Source organism: Vitis vinifera, chromosome 11 (genome assembly GCF_030704535.1).
Source record: "Vitis vinifera cultivar Pinot Noir 40024 chromosome 11, ASM3070453v1".
In the NCBI taxonomy this organism is placed as follows: Eukaryota; Viridiplantae; Streptophyta; class Magnoliopsida; order Vitales; family Vitaceae; genus Vitis; species Vitis vinifera.
Genome location: NC_081815.1, coordinates 1,476,152 through 1,494,766, shown reverse-complemented (window position 1 = coordinate 1,494,766; position 18,615 = coordinate 1,476,152). Strand labels below are relative to the sequence as shown.

At 30.3% G+C, this 18,615-nt stretch overlaps 2 protein-coding genes across 2 annotated transcripts; both read left to right on the top strand.

The window, feature by feature from the left end:
* Positions 1–8,123: 8,123 nt before the first annotated feature.
* Positions 8,124–9,509, top strand: LOC109121544 (UDP-glycosyltransferase 91C1). The gene has a single exon (XM_019223169.2). It carries the CDS (start codon positions 8,124–8,126, stop codon positions 9,507–9,509), a length of 1,386 nt encoding a protein of 461 aa, XP_019078714.1.
* Positions 9,510–15,805: 6,296 nt separating this feature from the next.
* Positions 15,806–16,836, top strand: LOC100264596 (putative UDP-rhamnose:rhamnosyltransferase 1). Its single transcript, XM_003633047.2, has 2 exons — positions 15,806–16,140; positions 16,464–16,836. The coding sequence occupies exons 1-2, from the start codon at positions 15,806–15,808 to the stop codon at positions 16,834–16,836; spliced, it is 708 nt and encodes a 235-aa protein (XP_003633095.2).
* Positions 16,837–18,615: the final 1,779 nt, after the last annotated feature.

The following is an 18,615-nucleotide window of genomic DNA, read 5'->3' as shown; positions in this document are numbered from 1 at the left end:
AGAAGACATTGGACTTATTGTAAGTTTATTTGGATACATATTTTATTTCTCACTTTTATTTGGTTTTATTTTTATTAGTTTTTGTAAATATTTGTTTGTATATATTTATTAAGTGTGTACAAAGTTGAACATCGAACAAACCTAAAATTTTGTTTAAATGAGAGGAAGAATTTAGTAAATATGTTTCAATAAAATAATAATTTTAATTTTTTTTTAATAAAAAGAAAGTTTTTTTTTATTTATAAAAATTCAGAAAAATTATTTTAGAAAAATCCATAAAATTGTTTTTAATAGAATTTGAAAAATTGTTTTTAATAATAATTGTCCAAAAATTTATTTGTTTAATAAAAATAGTCCAAAAAATGTTTTTTTAAATAAATTCTTTTTTTTAATTAAAATTGGATTAAAAGTCATTTTTTTAAAAATAAAGAATTTAATTTTTCTTTTTCTTTTTCTTCTTTTTAATTAATTTTTTTTTTTGCAAATAAAATTAGTATCATTATTATTATTTTAAATAATTTGTACAAATCACTTTTCTTAAATGAAAACAAATTGAAATACTTTTATAAATAAAATTGTAAAAATTCATTATTTTCTAGTAAAGGCAAAAAAATAATTTTTGTATGCAAATTGAAATTTAGTAATAAATTCTTTTGATACAATAAGTGTAATTTTTTGAAAATTGAATACCAATGAAATTGATAAAATAAATTGATTTTTTTTTTGTAAATAAATAAATTGAAATCATTTTTTTATAAAATCCTTTGAAATTTCTTGAAAACTTTTTTTTAAAAAAATATCTTCTTTTTATTTAGTTCAATAAATCATTTTGCATAATCCTCTTGTCATTTATTTTGTGTATTCTTGTAATTAGATTTCATCATTATTTGTGTATATTAATTTTCATCATGACTTGTACATACTCATTTACATGATTATTTTTCTTAGTATCCATAATTAATTAATTAATTGTCACAATTCCCTTAATTCGTTTAGTAGAGACCGTATGTATACGAGCTTAGAGGGGTGTTACGGCTCACCACCGTACCTTTCCAATAAGTAACCTGACCCCAAACCCAGAGTTGGTTTTTCACAAACCTGTTTTTTTTAGAAGTCACACTTAGGGTTTTTCTTTATTATTTTGTTTTTCCCTTAAAAACAAAAGTGGCGACTCCATGTCTTTTTTTTTTTTTCAAAAAAAATCAAATTTTCTCAAAATAAATAAAAAGCAAGTTTCGCCATCGAGTGGGAACGCATTGAGAGAAAATGCGGGGTCCATAGTCATATTTTAAGAAATAATTTCTAAAATTTTTACATGTTTTTGTTTTTTCAAAAACTTTTTTAGAATGCAATGGACAATATTTTAGATAACAATTTTTAAATATACTTTTCAATTATTCTTAGGAACAAAATTTTGATCGAGAAAAACAATTTATTTTTTTAGTTTATTCTCCATAAGATTAGTGTACATTTATGTATGATATAAAAATTTGCAATATATTTTTTTTATTCTTTTACATTATTTTTAAATTAATATATTTTTAAAACAAATTCTCGAAGAAAAAATATTTTATGTAATTAATTTAAGGAAAAATGGGTTTTGACTTACTATTTCGTAAAAATATAAAAGAAAAAAAGAATTTAAAAATTTTATAAATCATATTTATCTTTACCTATTTAAAAATATTTTAAAATACATACACTTTTCCATAATTCATATAATTATTTCCTAAAATGATCCTTTTACATGTTAATAACACCAATTAACAAATTTTTGTAACATGATAAGTGATTTTAGATTAATAAAATAAGAAAATTAAAAAATTAAAACTAAAAAAACTTCAAAAGCTAAAAATATAAAAATGAAATATTAACTTTTACTTAATTAAAATACTCTGATAGAAAATAGAAATATCGAGAAACAATTGAAAATACAATATGAGTAAATATTTTATTTTTAAAATTTTAATTTTTAGTTTTAATTAATAATGATTTTATATGGAGAAAGAACCAATTCCCTAATTAATAATGATTTTATATCGTATCATATGTAATAAAAAATTTATAATATATTTATTTATAAAACACTTTTATTAAAGTAAAAGGGTATTTTAGAAAATAATTATTTGAGTTATGAAAAAGTGCATATATTTTAAAATATTTTTAAATGAATGAAGACAAAACTAATTTAAGTTTTTTTTTTTTTTTTTCAAATTAGCAAATCAAAACCCATATTTTTAAATTAGTTTAGTATATAGAAATTGTTTTATGTTAGATAATAGTTTTCCACCACGACTTTGTTGAACATTGTTTATCATTTCAAAATTTCTTTGTCGTGCTCAATAATTGAGACCCTACCCGGAAAAGTATGTTTTAAATGTCTTTTATTGGTTTAAGTATGGTTGAATTAAAGGTGGTTGATAGATATTAATGCTGATAATATCTTTGAGAGGAATATGAATATAGTAAACTAATACGAGAGATCCTGAAATCAAATATAAAGATTTGTTTGAAAAGTGTTTTTGAAAATAATTTTTAAAAATGGTTTATGAGAATAATTTTTTAAAATTATTTGTGAAGGAAAAATCTGTTTAAAATAATTTTTTCTTTTCTCTCTTCCACCAAAACATACTTTTCTTACCCATTGTGTGGCAAAGTAACAGAACTCTATAGGAAAATGTCTGGGTATCCCTTGCTCGGTATCTATGCACCGCATTAATGACGATGACAACTCCTTTTCAGCTTTACATCACTGCTCTACCTAGAAGTCTTGAATCTTGATTTCTCTCACAACTCACAACCCTATTGCCATGGATGAGATGAAGAAGGAGCATCAGAAGCTTCACATAGCTGTGTTTCCATGGCTGGCATTTGGCCACTTCTTGCCTTTTTTTCATCTCTCCAACCACTTAGTTCAAATGGGTCACCGCATTTCCCTTCTCTCCACCCCTAAAAACCTTTGTCGCCTCTCTCAAATTGCTCCAAATTTATCATCACTTGTAACCATGGTGCCACTGCCTCTGCCTCCCGTCCATGGCTTGCCCGACTCCGTCGAGTCCACCTCCGAGTTGCCCTTCATGAGATAAAAATAAATAGAATTGGATAAAAATAAAAATGAAATTGGTATAAAATTTGTAAAACATTTGAATTCACTTAGTTTGTAAGCTCCCTCATGAATATTGATTTTTACGAACATAAAAATGAATATGGTGATGTTTTAATATGGAATTAATATTTGTATTGATATTCAACATTTTGAGCATAGGTTAAATAAAGGTATTAGGTAATTGGACCATCATGCCTTTTTCCATGGGAAAAGTTGTGTTTTAATATGCCAAAATATGTGATTCCAAAATGTTGGACGTCATTTGTCTTATCCGGGCTGGGCCGCGGAGTATATTTGGCTCTGTGGGATGCTCGAGTCCGGAGACTACACGTTTCCCCACAAAGTGGCCTCCCTAGGATTCGAACTCAAGACCTTAAGGTCCAGGGCAAACCAAAAGACCTTAAGGTCTTGAGTTCAAATCCTGGGGAGGCCACTTTGTGGGGAAACGTGTAGTCTCCGGACTCGAGCATCCCACAGAGCCAAATATACTCCACGGCTCAGCCCGGATAAGACAAATGACGTCCAACACAAAATATCTATTATTGTTTTACATATTTTTAAATTAAAGGTGGATTATAAATATTAATGCAAATAATATTTTTTTTATTGGGATATATTAAGCTTTTAAGTTATATTTGGTTCATAAAAATTTAAGGGAATATATAAGAGAAATAAAATAAAAAGAAAGTGAAAGGAAATAAAAAGTGGAAAAATAAATAAATTGATTTAAAGTTAATAAATTATTTTTATACGATATTTCAAACTCGTTTTACTTTTTCTATAAAGATTAAATAATTTAAAAATTTATAAATTTTTAATTAATTTTTATTATATTTGATTTTTTATATATATTTTTATGTAAAAATCAAAGAGAAAATTATTTTTCTATTTTTTTTTTTTTTAAGGATTCTTCCCTTCATTTTCAAAACTCTCCCACCAAAACACACTTCTTCCCCTTGGCTTACCCATTGTGGGGGAAAAGTAATAGGATTTATGGGATGGAAAATTCTATAGTACCAAAAAAATTCTCTAGTCATTAGATCTTGGCCATCCATTTTAAATTTAAAAAAAAAAAAAAAACAAACAAGATAACCTATTAAAGGAGTAACTGGTTCCTCCATTCCCTCTTCTTCATTTGTCTCTTCTTCCTCTTTCTTTCTCTCCCTCATGATTTCATTTTGTCCATTTTCTTCCATTTTTTCTCTTCACATTCATCATTGTAGCCGTTGGAATATATCAAAAACATCCAATCACACCTCATCACATAGTAGCCATTGGATCCATTATTTGGCAGGAAACAGTCGTTCCATTCATTTTTCAAGATGAAATGATGAGATGAGATAAATGGGTTTCAAGATGAATGGATAATGGATAATTGTATTTAAACAAACAATTTTGGGTTTATATGAAATAATTAAATGAGATAAAAAAAAAATAGAATTGGATAAAAATAAAAATGAAATTGGTATAAAATTTGTAAAACATTTGAATTCACTTAGTTTGTAAGCTCCTCATGAATATTGATTTTTACGAACATAAAAATGAATATGGTGATGTTTTAATATGGAATTAATATTTGTATTGATATTCAACATTTTGAGCATAGGTTAAACAAAGGTATTAGGTAATTGGACCATGATCAATTATAAAAAATTTGATTAATTATATGAAATTAAAACTACAACACATTTAAATTCCATTATATTTTATATAACATTAGCTATAACATATTTGAATATAATTATAAAAACCATATAAACTTAATTTAGTCGTTTTTAGCATGACTCATCAAACAATACTATTACTCTTATTTCACGAATGTAAAATTGAATCATAAAAAGATGGTATTCCTAGTAACACTTTATAATAAAAATCATAAAAATGTTACATGTTGATCATTTTTAGGATTTATTTTTTTACTCTAAATAACAATAAAACAACTTTACTGAGTCAAGAATGATAGATTATTTGGCTAAAAAAATTAAATTGAAAAGGGTATGATTTGTAACATTCTCACATTTTTTTCCTATCCTCCAAATTTTATATTTGAAAAATTTTTAAGATTTAATTTTTCATTAAAAATAACAATAAAATAGCTTAATTGAGTCACAAATGAAGGAATATTAGGAGAAAAATATCAAAATTTAAAAAAAAACATGAAATAAAGAGAAAGTACAAAGAATATAAGGATTTCTTACATTTTTCGTATCCTCCAAAATTTTGACTTCTTTGATTTTTAAGAATTTTTTCCCACTTTCAATAGTTATGATATTATTTAAAAATACTAATTACACTTATGATTGATGTAAATTATGCACAAAAAAATTTAAACATAAAAATACTTGAAATTTTGGGAAGAGTACAAAAAAATGTGAAGATTCCTAACATGGACTCTTCATCAAACTCAGTTTTCACATTACTATCATATTGGTAGTCAAAGTCTTCATCCTTCAAATCGATGATGAATTCATTTCCTTTGCCTTTGTCTATCATATCCATGAAGGAACTGAAATATAAAAGAAAAAGTAGTTAGAAAATTACATTATTTAGTCATACTTGTTATCAATTTGGTTTTTTTTTAAATAAATATTTTTATATCATTTCATACCTTGTTTCACATGTTTCATATCATTTCTCAAATTCTTTCATTTATATATATATATATATAATAAGGATAATAATAATATTTTATAATCCCTAAATACAAAAAAAAAAATGATATAAAAATATTGAATTTGATAACAAATAATTAAATTATTTTAATTTGTTTAATAAAATTGTTCATACCCCTCTTACATTGTTTGTACACTCTCTCACAATGTTCAACCTTTTTTCACATTGTTCATAGTCTCTATTACAATCTTTGTACCATCTCTCATTATGTTTGTACTATCTCTCACATTGTTCATACTCTATCTCACAATGTTCGTATTATTTCTTATAATGTTTGTACAATCTCTCACAATGTTCATACAATCTCTTACAATATTCATATCATCTCTCACATTCTTTGTACCCCATCTCATAATGTTCAACCCTTTTTCACATTGTTCATAGTCTCTATTACAATCTTTGTACCATCTCTCATTATGTTTGTACTATCTCTCACATTATTCATACTCTATCTCACAATATTTGTACACCATCTCACAATGTTCGTACTATTTCTTATAATGTTTGTACAATCTCTCACAATGTTCATACAATCTTTTACAATATTCATATCATCTCTCACATTGTTTGTACCTCTCTCACATTGTTCATACTATTTGTACTCTCTTACATTGTTTGTATCATTTATCACATTATTCGTACCTCATCTCACATTATTTGTACTCTCTTACATTGTTTGTATCATTTCTCACATTGTTCGTACCATCTCTCATATTATTTGTTATAATCTTTTACAATGCTCGTACCTTTTTTCACACTGTTCGTATCTCATCTCACATTGTTTATATCATCTTTTACAATGTTCATACCTTCTCTCATACTGTTCGTATTTCATCTCACATTGTTTATATCATCTTTTACAATGTTCGTACATTCTCTGACACTGTCCGTATCTCATCTCATATTGTTATACCCCCTCTCACATTATTCGTACTCCTTATCACATTGTTTGTACATTGTCTTACATTGTTTATACCCTTTTCACATTTTTTGTACACCTTCTCACATTGCTTATACCTTCTCTCATACTATTTATACTATCTCTCACATTGTTCATATCCCCTCTCACATATTTAAAACAATTGCTTTTTAACACGACATTTCTACCTACAAAATTTATATTTAAATTAAAAAAAAAAGAATCAAATTTTACATTTAATACTTGTAATAACTTGGAATCCTTAATATAATATCTTCTTGAGAAACAAAAATTCTTATTTTCCTTCTTCAAGATATATAAAACTTCATCTTCAAATTTAATATATGAATACACAAAAAAATGATATAAAATATTGATGACAATTTCATGACAAATGACTAAATTGTCTCAATTTGATTAATAATAACTCATAAAAAATTTAAAATCTAAATCGAATCATTGCATATTTAAATGCTATTTAACATGACATTGTTACTTTCAAAATTTATATTTAAATAAACAAAAAAAACATATCAAATGTTACATTTAACAGTTGTAATCACTTGAAATCCTTCATATGATATCTTCTTAAGAAACAAAAATTCTTGTTTTCCCTTTGCAAGACATAAAACTTCATCTTCAAATCTAATCTATCAACACACAAAAAAAATAATATAAAAATATTAATAGTAATTTGATAACATAATATTAAATCATCCTCATTTGATTAATAATAAGCTCATAAAAAATTATAAAATTATTACATATTTATTATTTAACATAACATTTCTACCTACATAATTCATATTTAAATAAAAAAAACAATCAAATATTACTTTTGACACTTATAATCACTTGAAATCCTTGATCTTCATCAAGGAATACAAATTTTTTTCTTTTCTTCCTCAAAAAGTTTTGAACTTGACATTCAAATGTGTTTTATCAAAACACATCCCCATTTTTTTCAATGCATTAGTTGACCTAATTTTCATATTAAATTAGTACCCTTTTTATATGTTTGAATAGTGAGAGTATAAGGGTAACTCGGTAGCTTTTTTTTTTTCTTTAAATAAATGTTTTATTGTTCATTAAATAAGAAATTATATTTGATATTTAATAATAAATTATAAAAAAGTTATAATATGTAGATATGATTGATATGCATGTGATTATTTCCGATCAATAATTCATCTTGTCGGTTTGATAAGTTACTTGAATACACTTTACACGTGTCACTTTATTACTGGAGTCTGGGTGGGTACCCAAAATAACAATGGGCACCAAAGAACAAAGCTGTGGTGGGACATCCCTCGTTCGGTATAGTGCTCCTTGGATGGCGATAACAACTCCTTTTCAGCCTCACATCACTGCGCTACCCAGAAGTCTTGAATCTTGATTTCTCTCACAACTCACAACCCCATTGCCATGGATGAGATGAAGAAGGAGCATCAGAAGCTTCACATAGCTGTGTTCCCATGGCTGGCATTTGGCCACTTCTTGCCTTTTCTTCATCTCTCCAACCACTTAGTTCAAATGGGTCACCGCATTTCCTTCCTCTCCACCCCTAAAAACCTTCGTCGCCTCTCTCAAATTGCTCCAAATTTATCCTCGCTTGTAACCATGGTGCCACTGCCTCTGTCTCCCGTCCATGGCTTGCCCGACTCCGCCGAGTCCACCTCCGAGTTGCCCTTCCACCTAGTCCCCTATCTGAAACGAGCCTACGACCAGCTCCAACTCCCTCTCACTCAGTTTCTACACAACTCCGATGTCAACTGGCTCATCTATGACTTTGCTCCTCACTGGTTGCCCCCAATCGCCTCTCGACTCGGTATCAACTCAGTCTTCTTCAGCATTTTCAATGCCAGCACACTCGCTTTCATGGGCTCGCCGGAGGAGATTCTCCGCCGCTGTCAACAGCAGGTGGAGAACTTAACCGTGGTTCCTGAGTGGATCCCGTTTCCGTCCACCGTCGCTTTCAGGATCCACGAGGTGACCCGCATCCAGGACTGCATGGACTCGGAAGCTTCCGATTTCTTCCGATTGGCAAAGGTGATTGAAGGCTGCCGATTTGTAGCTACCAGGAGCTGCGCCGAGTTAGAGGGTGATTCACTGAGTCTCCTCGAAAATCTCTACCAAAAGCCTGTCGTTCCGATAGGGTTGCTTCCGACGGAGGTGAACGACAGCGAGGGAGACGAGAGCTGGGGCTCGTTAAGACAATGGCTTGACGAGAAAACCGAAAACTCCGTCCTTTACGTTGCACTCGGTAGTGAGTTGACTCTGAGTCAGGACGAAATGAACGAGTTGGCATCTGGAATAGAGAAATCCGGCTTACCCTTCATTTGGGTGGTTAAAACCAAAGATGATCCGATTATAACCGGGTTTGAGGGTCGGGTTTCAGGTCGTGGTTTAGTTTGGGCCAATTGGGCTCCACAAAAGCAAATCTTGGCTCACCCATCAGTTCGTGGATTCTTGACCCACTGTGGATGGAGCTCCGTGATCGAGGCTCTCGGGTTGGGTCGGGTGCTGATTCTTTTCCCCGGGCCTTCTTCAGATCTGGGGTTGGTGGCAAGACTCCTTGAAGGCAAGCGAGTCGGGTTGGAAGTACCGAGGGACAAGCGAGATGGATCATTTACAGGCGACTCAGTGAGTAAGTCAATAAAACGAGTTATGGTGGAAGAAGAAGGAGAGCAACTTAGGAGAAATGCATGGGCAATGAGGGAAATCTTTGGAAATGTGAAGTTGCAAACCAAATATTTAGATGAGTTCACTCGGGTGCTTGAAAATGACTCAGTAGTAACTAAATCTACTTGATCTATTAACAGTAAGTTAATGGAGATATCTACTTTTTCTTTACGTAAGCTTATAAAAGCATTGTTCCATCCACGTATTAACATCCTTCTCTAAAAAAACATCGTCTCAAATTCTCTCCATCTTCTTTTTTTTTTACTTTCTTTTATTTTTAGTTTACTCATTATTTTATAATATGCTATTAGCACATATTCTTTTGAAGATAATTTTCTTAATTTTAATTCAGGGTTATTAATGATTAGATTTTGTATATTTTTTATTTAAATTATTTTATATCAGTTAGCCATAGACCCCTAGTTATTAAATCTACTCATTTACAAAAAGCAAGAAATTTTACTTATTTTGATTAATTTAAGGTGAAAAATGGGGTTGCTTTTCGATTTTTCGAGACTAACAAGGGATAATACAAGAATATTCACTTATTACCCATCAACTATGCCTTTCGACTTGATCTTAGGCTTTGACTCACCTTTCATGGACAAACCTAACAAAGGAACCCTTAGGTTTTTGAGGTATATAAGGAGAACGTATAATAAGCAAATTTGATATTGTGTTTCTTAGTGAAGTTTTAAGAAAAATTGTCTAATTGAAGATAATATCAGAATTTGAAGGTAAGATCAGATTACTTATTGGAAATGTACGATAAAAATCGTAGGATCCTCTAAGCTCTTAAAAATTGGTTTCTACTAAATAAGGTGAAGTAAGTGTGATAATTGATAAAGAAATCAACAAATATCAAAATGATCATAGATCAAATAATAAAACGAATCATGCATAGGAATAAGCAAAGTAGGAATAAGATCGTAGCTTGACAACATATAATAAAGTGTTATCATGAAACAAGGTTGGTGTACAATGATAAGTGTAAAATATTTCACATAAAACCAATCAAAATCAAACAATATTAACTATACAATTCACTTAAATTATTTTAAAAACAAATGTTATGAATGTTGGGCCCCACCAAAGCCCAATTGATTTTGTATAAATTAATCCCACAAATTCCATTATTTTGGAATTATGAAAATTGTCTTCATGCTTGTTAGAAATCAAGAAAAACGGAAAATTATTTTAAAATCGAAGAAAATTTATGGTGCTTCCCTGAAAGGAAATATAGCAAGTTTATTTAAAAATAGAATTTTTAGTAAGGATAAAAAGTGGTTAATTAAAAAAATATTTGAAAATTGGAGTGAAATTAAGATTATTTGAAAGAAAATTAAAGTTCTGAAATTATTTGAAATTTTAAAAAAGAATTATTTGAAAATGGAAATCTTGAAGATTAAATTTAAAAAAAATGAAAATTTGAAGAATTATTTGAGAATGTAATTTAAAAATAAAAAAATAAAATAAAATAATAATAATAGCAATAATTAAATAAATAAATGTGAAAATTAAAATTTGAATAATTAATTAAAAATGGAAGTTTAAAAAATTAAATTTAATAATCGAAATTTCAAAAAATTTTTAAAATGGAAGTTTGAAAACTAAATTTAAGAAAATGGAATTTTGAAGAATTATTTGATAGTGGAATTTAAAAAATAAATAAATAAATATAATAATAATAATTATTATTATTATTATTAAATAAATGAATTTGAGAATTTTGAAAATTGAAGTTTTGGAAAATTATTTAAAATTTGAAATTTTAAAATTTAAATTTGAAAATTAAAGTTTGGAAAATTAGATTTTTGAAAATTAGATTTAAAAATTGAAGTTTTGAAAATTAAACTTAAAAATTGGAGTTTTGAAAATTAAATTAAAATTAAAATCTTGAAAATTAAATTTAAAAATTGGAATTTTGATGAATTATTGGAGAATGGAGAAATAAAAAATAAAAAATAAATAAAATTTTAATATCAAAAGAAGGAAAAAGAAAAAAGAAAAAGGATGACACGTGGCTCTTGTGTGGTGCGTTTGAGGGCCTCGATGTATTGTTTTTGATGGGTCAAGCTTTTCAAATTGTGAATGCCATGTTTGATTCTTTGTAGAGGAAGAGAATGGTGAATTACATAAAAATGAAGGGGAGTAGATGCAAAAAGCAAACCATGTTAACAATAAAATCTTTTTACAGTTTATACTTTAAGTAAACATTAAATAAGTATGTAAATAAAATAAATGAAATTACAGAACTTACTTTAATTCTATGAATTCGAGCCCAATGACAACACTGTTTCTTTAAGACAATTTTATTCCCTCTCTGGTGCTCAAGTAGTGAATAAATGTCTCCCAAGATAGAACGGATTTTCAGTTCTACAAAAGCAGCACTTCAATCTGTAGAACACCACGAACACAACTTGTATTTTGTACTCGAACTGACAAAGGATGCAAAGAGGAGAGAGAGAAATATGCAGGAATTGATTGAATTTTTTTTTTATTTTATTAATGCCGAGGTAGAAAGTCTATTTATAGACTTCCTAGTGTCTGTTTAGAATAGGTATAAACCTATTCGGAATAGACACGTACCTGTTTGGAATAGTCATGAACCTGTTCGGAATAGGCACACTCTAACAATGAATCTTAATTATGAAAAGCCAACGGATAACCCCGACCCAGAAACTTAAATGATTTTTGCCCAAAAATTATATATATATATAGCAAGCCCAAGCCCAAGACCCATGGGCCCGGGCGGCTGCGCCCGTGTGGGTTAAACCCACACAAGCCTACACCCATGTAGGTCCTCCCCTTTACAAACTTAGGGTGCCCCTTGGGCCGTTCCTATAGTGCAAAAATTCAATATATAAACTCTTCACATTCCCCTCACACTTCCTTCCTACGTGGGATAAAGTGTTTATGGTAAGTTTATACCAAGTTTCCTTAAATATATAATTTCAAGTGGGTGACTTTGGAGTCAATTTTCTCATTCAATACTTAATGGATTTGAACAAATAAATATACCACGTTATACTCTTACGGAGGAGAACGCGTTGGTGCATGGTCCCGACATTTTCGGAATGTGGGTCACACTTTTAATTAAGCCCCAAGTTGCTCAATTATTATTTTTTCAAACTCATTTCCAACAAACCAGAGGTGTTGGGTTTATAATATGAAAATGCAAGGCAGTTTGTAGAAACCTCAAACAGTTCTTAAGATCATCTCATATAACCAAATACCCAGATCCTAAAATCAGTTTCTTATAAATTCCCAGCCACCAAACATAGGCCTAAGTAGAGAAATGCTGAACGTGAATCAAAAAGTGTGGAACGAGAGCCATTTGGAGTGGCAAAACCAACCAAAAGAAGAAACCCACCTAGCCCGAAACTCAAAAATCCTAGAAACCTAAAAAAAAGGGGTGTGATTTCCATACTTTTAAATCCGTTCCCCAACAAAATCTATGTGGGACTGCCCTACTCTGTTCACTCCCATCGAGCACACTACCATATCTTTCATTTTATATATATATATATATGTATGTTGCAAAGAAGAACAGAATAGGCAAAAGCCAAAAACAAATACAATGCAGATATGACACCCAGTAGAGCAAATGCGTTGATCTTCAGAATGCCCCGCAATGAACATGATAAAAAAAACCTCACCAGTTTTCAAGGTAAGCCAAGGAAACGAACATGGAAGGACCAGCAAGAACGACCCAAAAGTTAACAGAGACATCAGGTAAAATGGCATCCAAAAATAAGAAAATACACGGTTCACAATGAACATGGGTGTCTCCTCTTGAGCCAAGCACACTTGGCTTCAAGTGCTCCGTTTTTCTCCTAGATCTCTCTCTCCAGTTGCTGCCTGTTTTTTCCTTAAAAAAAACGTCCTCCGTTTCTCCTTCCAGCTCTCCCCTTGCTCTGTTTTCAGGCGCCTCCCTCAAAAACCGCTCACCCGTGGACAACCTTCCTCTTGCTCTGTTTTCTTTCAAAAAAACCGTTCTCCCCGTTTTCACTCCACCTCTCCTCTTGCTCTATTTTCAGACGCGTTCCCCCACCGCCCCCCCAAATTTCAGCTCACCTCTCTTCTTCTTTTTCTTTCTAAAATCCCTCAGCTGCCACAAAAACCCAGCACCCACTCTCCAGATTTTTCTCCCAGAAAAATCCCCCTCCGCTGCTCGTTTTTCTCCCTCCCTTCTTCATAGCTGGTACCCCCTCAAAACAGCCCACCCATGCTCTGTTTTTCTTTCACCTCCAGTCTTCACCAATTTTACTGCTCACCACCCACTCCTCTGTCATCTGTTCAAAAGGAGTCCCCATCTCAACTACCACCATGGCAAGGTGGTGGTGTCTTGGCACATGTCCCATGCATGTAACTCACAGTCGTCCCCCACTCTAAAACACGCTGACAGCAAAGTGCTACAAAAATAATAAAAAAACTACACAAAAAAATGAGGTTTACAGTGGCATAATTGTTTTTTTTTTTTTTTTTTCATAATATAGTTTTGAATTTTTTAAAGTGATTCTAACAATATTATTTTGTCACACATGAAAATTTCTCTAATAATATTGTAATTTATGGAAACATTAATAGAATAAACTTAATTTTTGAATTATCTAATTATTCCATCCAAGCCAAGCCTCATAGGCCCTATTGCTTATGATCCATGAGCTTTTTTTTTTTTTTTCTGTTTGTCTGAGGACTCACCCTCGGACCTCCAACTTATCAAAAGCATTGTTAGACTATTGGGATTTGGAAAGTAATGCTTCTTTCAAATTTTTATTATTTAAAACCCTTAAATAATTATACTTATTATATAATAATATTTATGAGAATAATATAATGTTTTTAAATATTATAAAATAAAAAATATACAATTTTAAACATATAATTTTTCTTTAAAATATTATATGTGTATTATTTTAATTAATAAAATTTAAAATATTAATATATTTATATTTATTATTACCAATTTAATTTGATAAAATGAATTATATAAAAATGAATTATTATTATTTTTTAATATTAAATTTTATAAATAATTTTAATTTTATATAATATATAAATTATATATTTATTACATCACCAGTTCAATCGCGATTTAACTATCAATCAAACTATTGAACCATAAATCCATAACTTTTCAATTTAATGATTAATCCAATTCTGAAAACATTGAAAAAAAAAAATTTAATTATTTTTCATGAATTTTGTGCACATAATGTATAATGTAAAAAAAAATTAATTCTTGTAAATTATTTTTTGAAACACTTTTAAAATATAATTGAAGATATCTCAATTTTATTCCCAAAAACAATATATATTTTTTTTTAAAATCTCAAAAAAAATTATTTCATTTAATCATTTTAGCATATAGAAAACTATTTCAAGTCGGGTAATAGTTTCCAAGGACCATCAATTTTCATTTCAAAATCTCACCGCCACGCTCAATAATTAAGATCCTACCTTTTCTCATGGGAAAAGTTGTGTCTCTAAGAAGAAAAAATTGGAAGAAAAAAAAAATTTAATTAATAAATTATTTTCATATGTTATTTAAAAGTCATTTAACTTATTTTAATTATCTGATGTAAAGATTAAATAATTTGAAAATAAAATTTTAATTAAATCAAATTTTTTATATTTTAATATAAAAATCGAATATTTGTTTAACAGGAGAGATGATGAAATGAAAATTTTAATTATTTTTTAAAGGATTTTATCTTCCTTTTTCTTTCTTTTTTCAAAACCCTCTCACCAAAACACACTTTTTCCCCTTGGCTTACCATTGCGGGGATGAGTGATAGGATTTAACGATAAGGGTCCAATAAAAGTACAGCGGGACATCCATCCATGGTGCGCTGCTCCTTTGATGATGAGCACAAGTCGACAACTCTTTCTGCAACTTCACATCACTGCTCTACCCAAAGTTTTGAATCTTGATCATTTCTCTCACAACTCACAACTCCATTGCCATGGATGAGATGAAGAAAGAGCATCAGAAGCTTCACATAGCTGTGTTCCCATGGCTGGCCTTTGGCCACTTCTTACCTTTTCTTCATCTCTCCAGCCACTTAGTTCAAAGGGGTCACCGCATTTCCTTCCTCTCCACCCCTAAAAACCTTCGTCGCCTCTCTCAAATTCCAAATTTATCCTCACTTGTAACCATGGTACGACTGCCACTGCCTCTGCCTGCCGTCCATGGCTTGCCCGACTCCGCCGAGTCCACCTCCGAGTTGCCATTCCACCTATTCCCGAATCTGAAACGAGCCTACGACCAGCTCCAACTCCCTCTCACTGAGTTTCTACAGAACTCCGATGTCAACTGGCTCATCTATGACTTTGCTCCTCACTGGTTGCCCCCAATCGCCTCTTGACTCGGTATCAACTCAGTCTTCTTCAGCATATTGGCTGCCTGCTCACTCGCTTTCATGGGCCCGCCGGCGAAGCTGATCCGCCGCGACCAACAGCATGTGGAGGACTTAACCGTGGTTCCTGAGTGGATCCCGTTTCCGTCCACCGTCGCTTACAGGCTCTACGAGGTGATTGGCATCCATGACTGCATGGACCCTGAAGCTCCCGATTTCTTCCGATTGGCAAAGGTGATTGAAGGCTGCCGATTCGTGGCTATCAGGAGCTGCGCCGGGTTAGAGGGTGATTCATTGAGTCTCCTCGAAAAGCTCTACCAAAAGCCTGTCGTTCCGATGGGGTTGCTTCCGGCGAAGGTGAACGATAGCGAGAGAGCCGAGAACCGGGACTTGTTAAGGTTATGTTTGGTTCCTGGAAAATACTAAGAAAAGAAAAAAAATGCAAAGGAAAATGATTTTTTTATGTTTGGTTGTCTTATGAAAAATATCAAAGAAAATCAAATATGATTAAAACTAATTAAAAACTTATGTATTTTTAAATTATTTAATCTTTATATTGATGAGTTAAAATAAATAAAATGAGTTTGAAGTAACAAAAATAATAATTTATTAACTTTTAATCTATTTTTTTATTTTCCTTCACTTTTTCTTTCCTTCTGTTTTTCCTTTGCATTTTCTTTCCCTTACATTTTCCTTCAAATTTTCTGGGAACCAAACATAGCCTAAGACAATGGCTTGACGAGAAAATCCAAAACTTCGTCCTTTATGTTGCAATCGGTAGTGAGTTTACTCTGAGTCAGGATGAAATGAACGAGTTGGCATCTGGAATAGAGAAATCTGGCTTACCCTTCATTTGGGTGGTTAAAACCAAAGATGATCCGATTATAACCGGGTTCGAGTCTCGGGTTTCAGGTCGTGGTTTAGTTTGGGCCAATTCGGCTCCACAAAAGCAAATCTTGGCCCACCCATCGATTGGTGGGTTCTTGACCCACTGCGGCTGGAGCTTTGTGATCGAGGGTCTCGGGTTGGGTTGGGTGTTGATTATTTTCCCTGGGGGCTTCTTCGGATCTAGGGTTGGTGGCAAGACTCCTTGAGAATAAGCGAGTCAGGTTGGAAGTACTGAGGGACAATCGAGATGGATCGTTTACAGGCGACTCGGTGAGTAAGTTAATAAGGTGAGTTATGGTGGAAGAAGAAGGGGAGCAACTCAGGAGCAAGGAGGAAAATGTCACAATATATCGTCCATATATCTTCTATCGAGAGTAGGCGACACGACATTTCACAAAGAAAAATCGGAGGAGGGATATTTCGCAAAAAATGGCCAAAAAATCAACAATATATCTGTTCCAGGCAATAAATCGCCGATATAATGGAAAATATGGCCAAAAAAAGATGAAAATCGCCGATGTTTCGATCGATTAACGCGCTATTTTGTTTGGGGTTTAACGCATCCAACCACCAAGGCATGCTTGCCCTTTGTTAAATAGATTGCACTTAAAATATATATTCAAAGTCATCATCATGCAAAGAAAATTTTAAAAGAATATTTTAGAGAGCAAATTAAATATAATTATTTTATAATTAAATAAAAAAATTTCTTTTAATTGATTACCACAAATATAAAAATTATCATAATAATTTTCTTCATAGTGTTTTCAATATCATTAATGAATTAATTAAATATTAAAAAATTGTACATATCATAATTTATTTTATATTATTTAATACAATTGAATTAAATGGATCATAATTTTAATATTAATATATATTTTTAAGTTAAACATATTATAATCAAATATCATAATATTATTATAAAATAATATTTGAAATAATTTAATAATAAATATATACTTATAAAATTCATATTTTTATCGATGTATATGATATTATTATCAAATATGATAAATCATATTATACATATATCAAATTCTTTAATAAAATAACTTTAAAATATCTATTATACTTCTAATTACATTTTTATGAAGTTTTTCTTATATTTTTATAAATTTTGATCAATTTTAGGCTTATCGATATTTTTTTCCAAAATATCCGCCGATATATCCGTAAAATCGAAGTACCGATATATCCGTGATTACCGATATTTTCATCCTTGCTCAGGAGAAATGCATGGACAATGAGAGAAATCTTTGGAAATATAAGAGTGCAAACCAAATATTTAGATGAATTCAGTCGAGTGCTTGAAAATGACTCAGTGATAATTAAAGCTACTTGATCTATTGACTCAAGTGAGCAACTCAAGTACTATCAACTTTACTATTATTTGTTTTAAAAATAAAGAAATTATTGTTGTAATGAAGTAAATGTGGACGTGGCACATTCTCTCATTGTGACTATGAGTTAATGGACATATCTGCAACCCATTGTTCCATCTATGTATTAACATCTATTGAGAAAAAAAAATTGTATCAAATTCTCTCTATCCTCCTTTTTATACTTTCTTTTTATTTTTGGTATGCTCCTCGTTTTATAACATGCTATTAGCACTAATTTTTTTAAAGATAATTCTCTTAATTTTAATTCGGGGATATTAACATAGACTAGATTTTGTATATTTTCATTTAAATTATTTAATTTAATTTAATTTTTGTCATAACTAGAAGTTATGTACACATATCATTTAAATCATAATTAAAAGTTACATGAAAATTATCTTTTTTTTTGTGATTAGATGTTATATAGAAACAATTTTATATTTGGTTATAGCCAAAAACTATATTAATGTTAGTAACCTCAAAATTATGCAAAATTTATTTTATTTTGAAGCATGCATTCTTATTAATATCGTTTTTAAATTTTGTTTGTTGCATGCAATTTTCATAATATGGTTTTGAATTTTGTGAAGTCATTCTAAC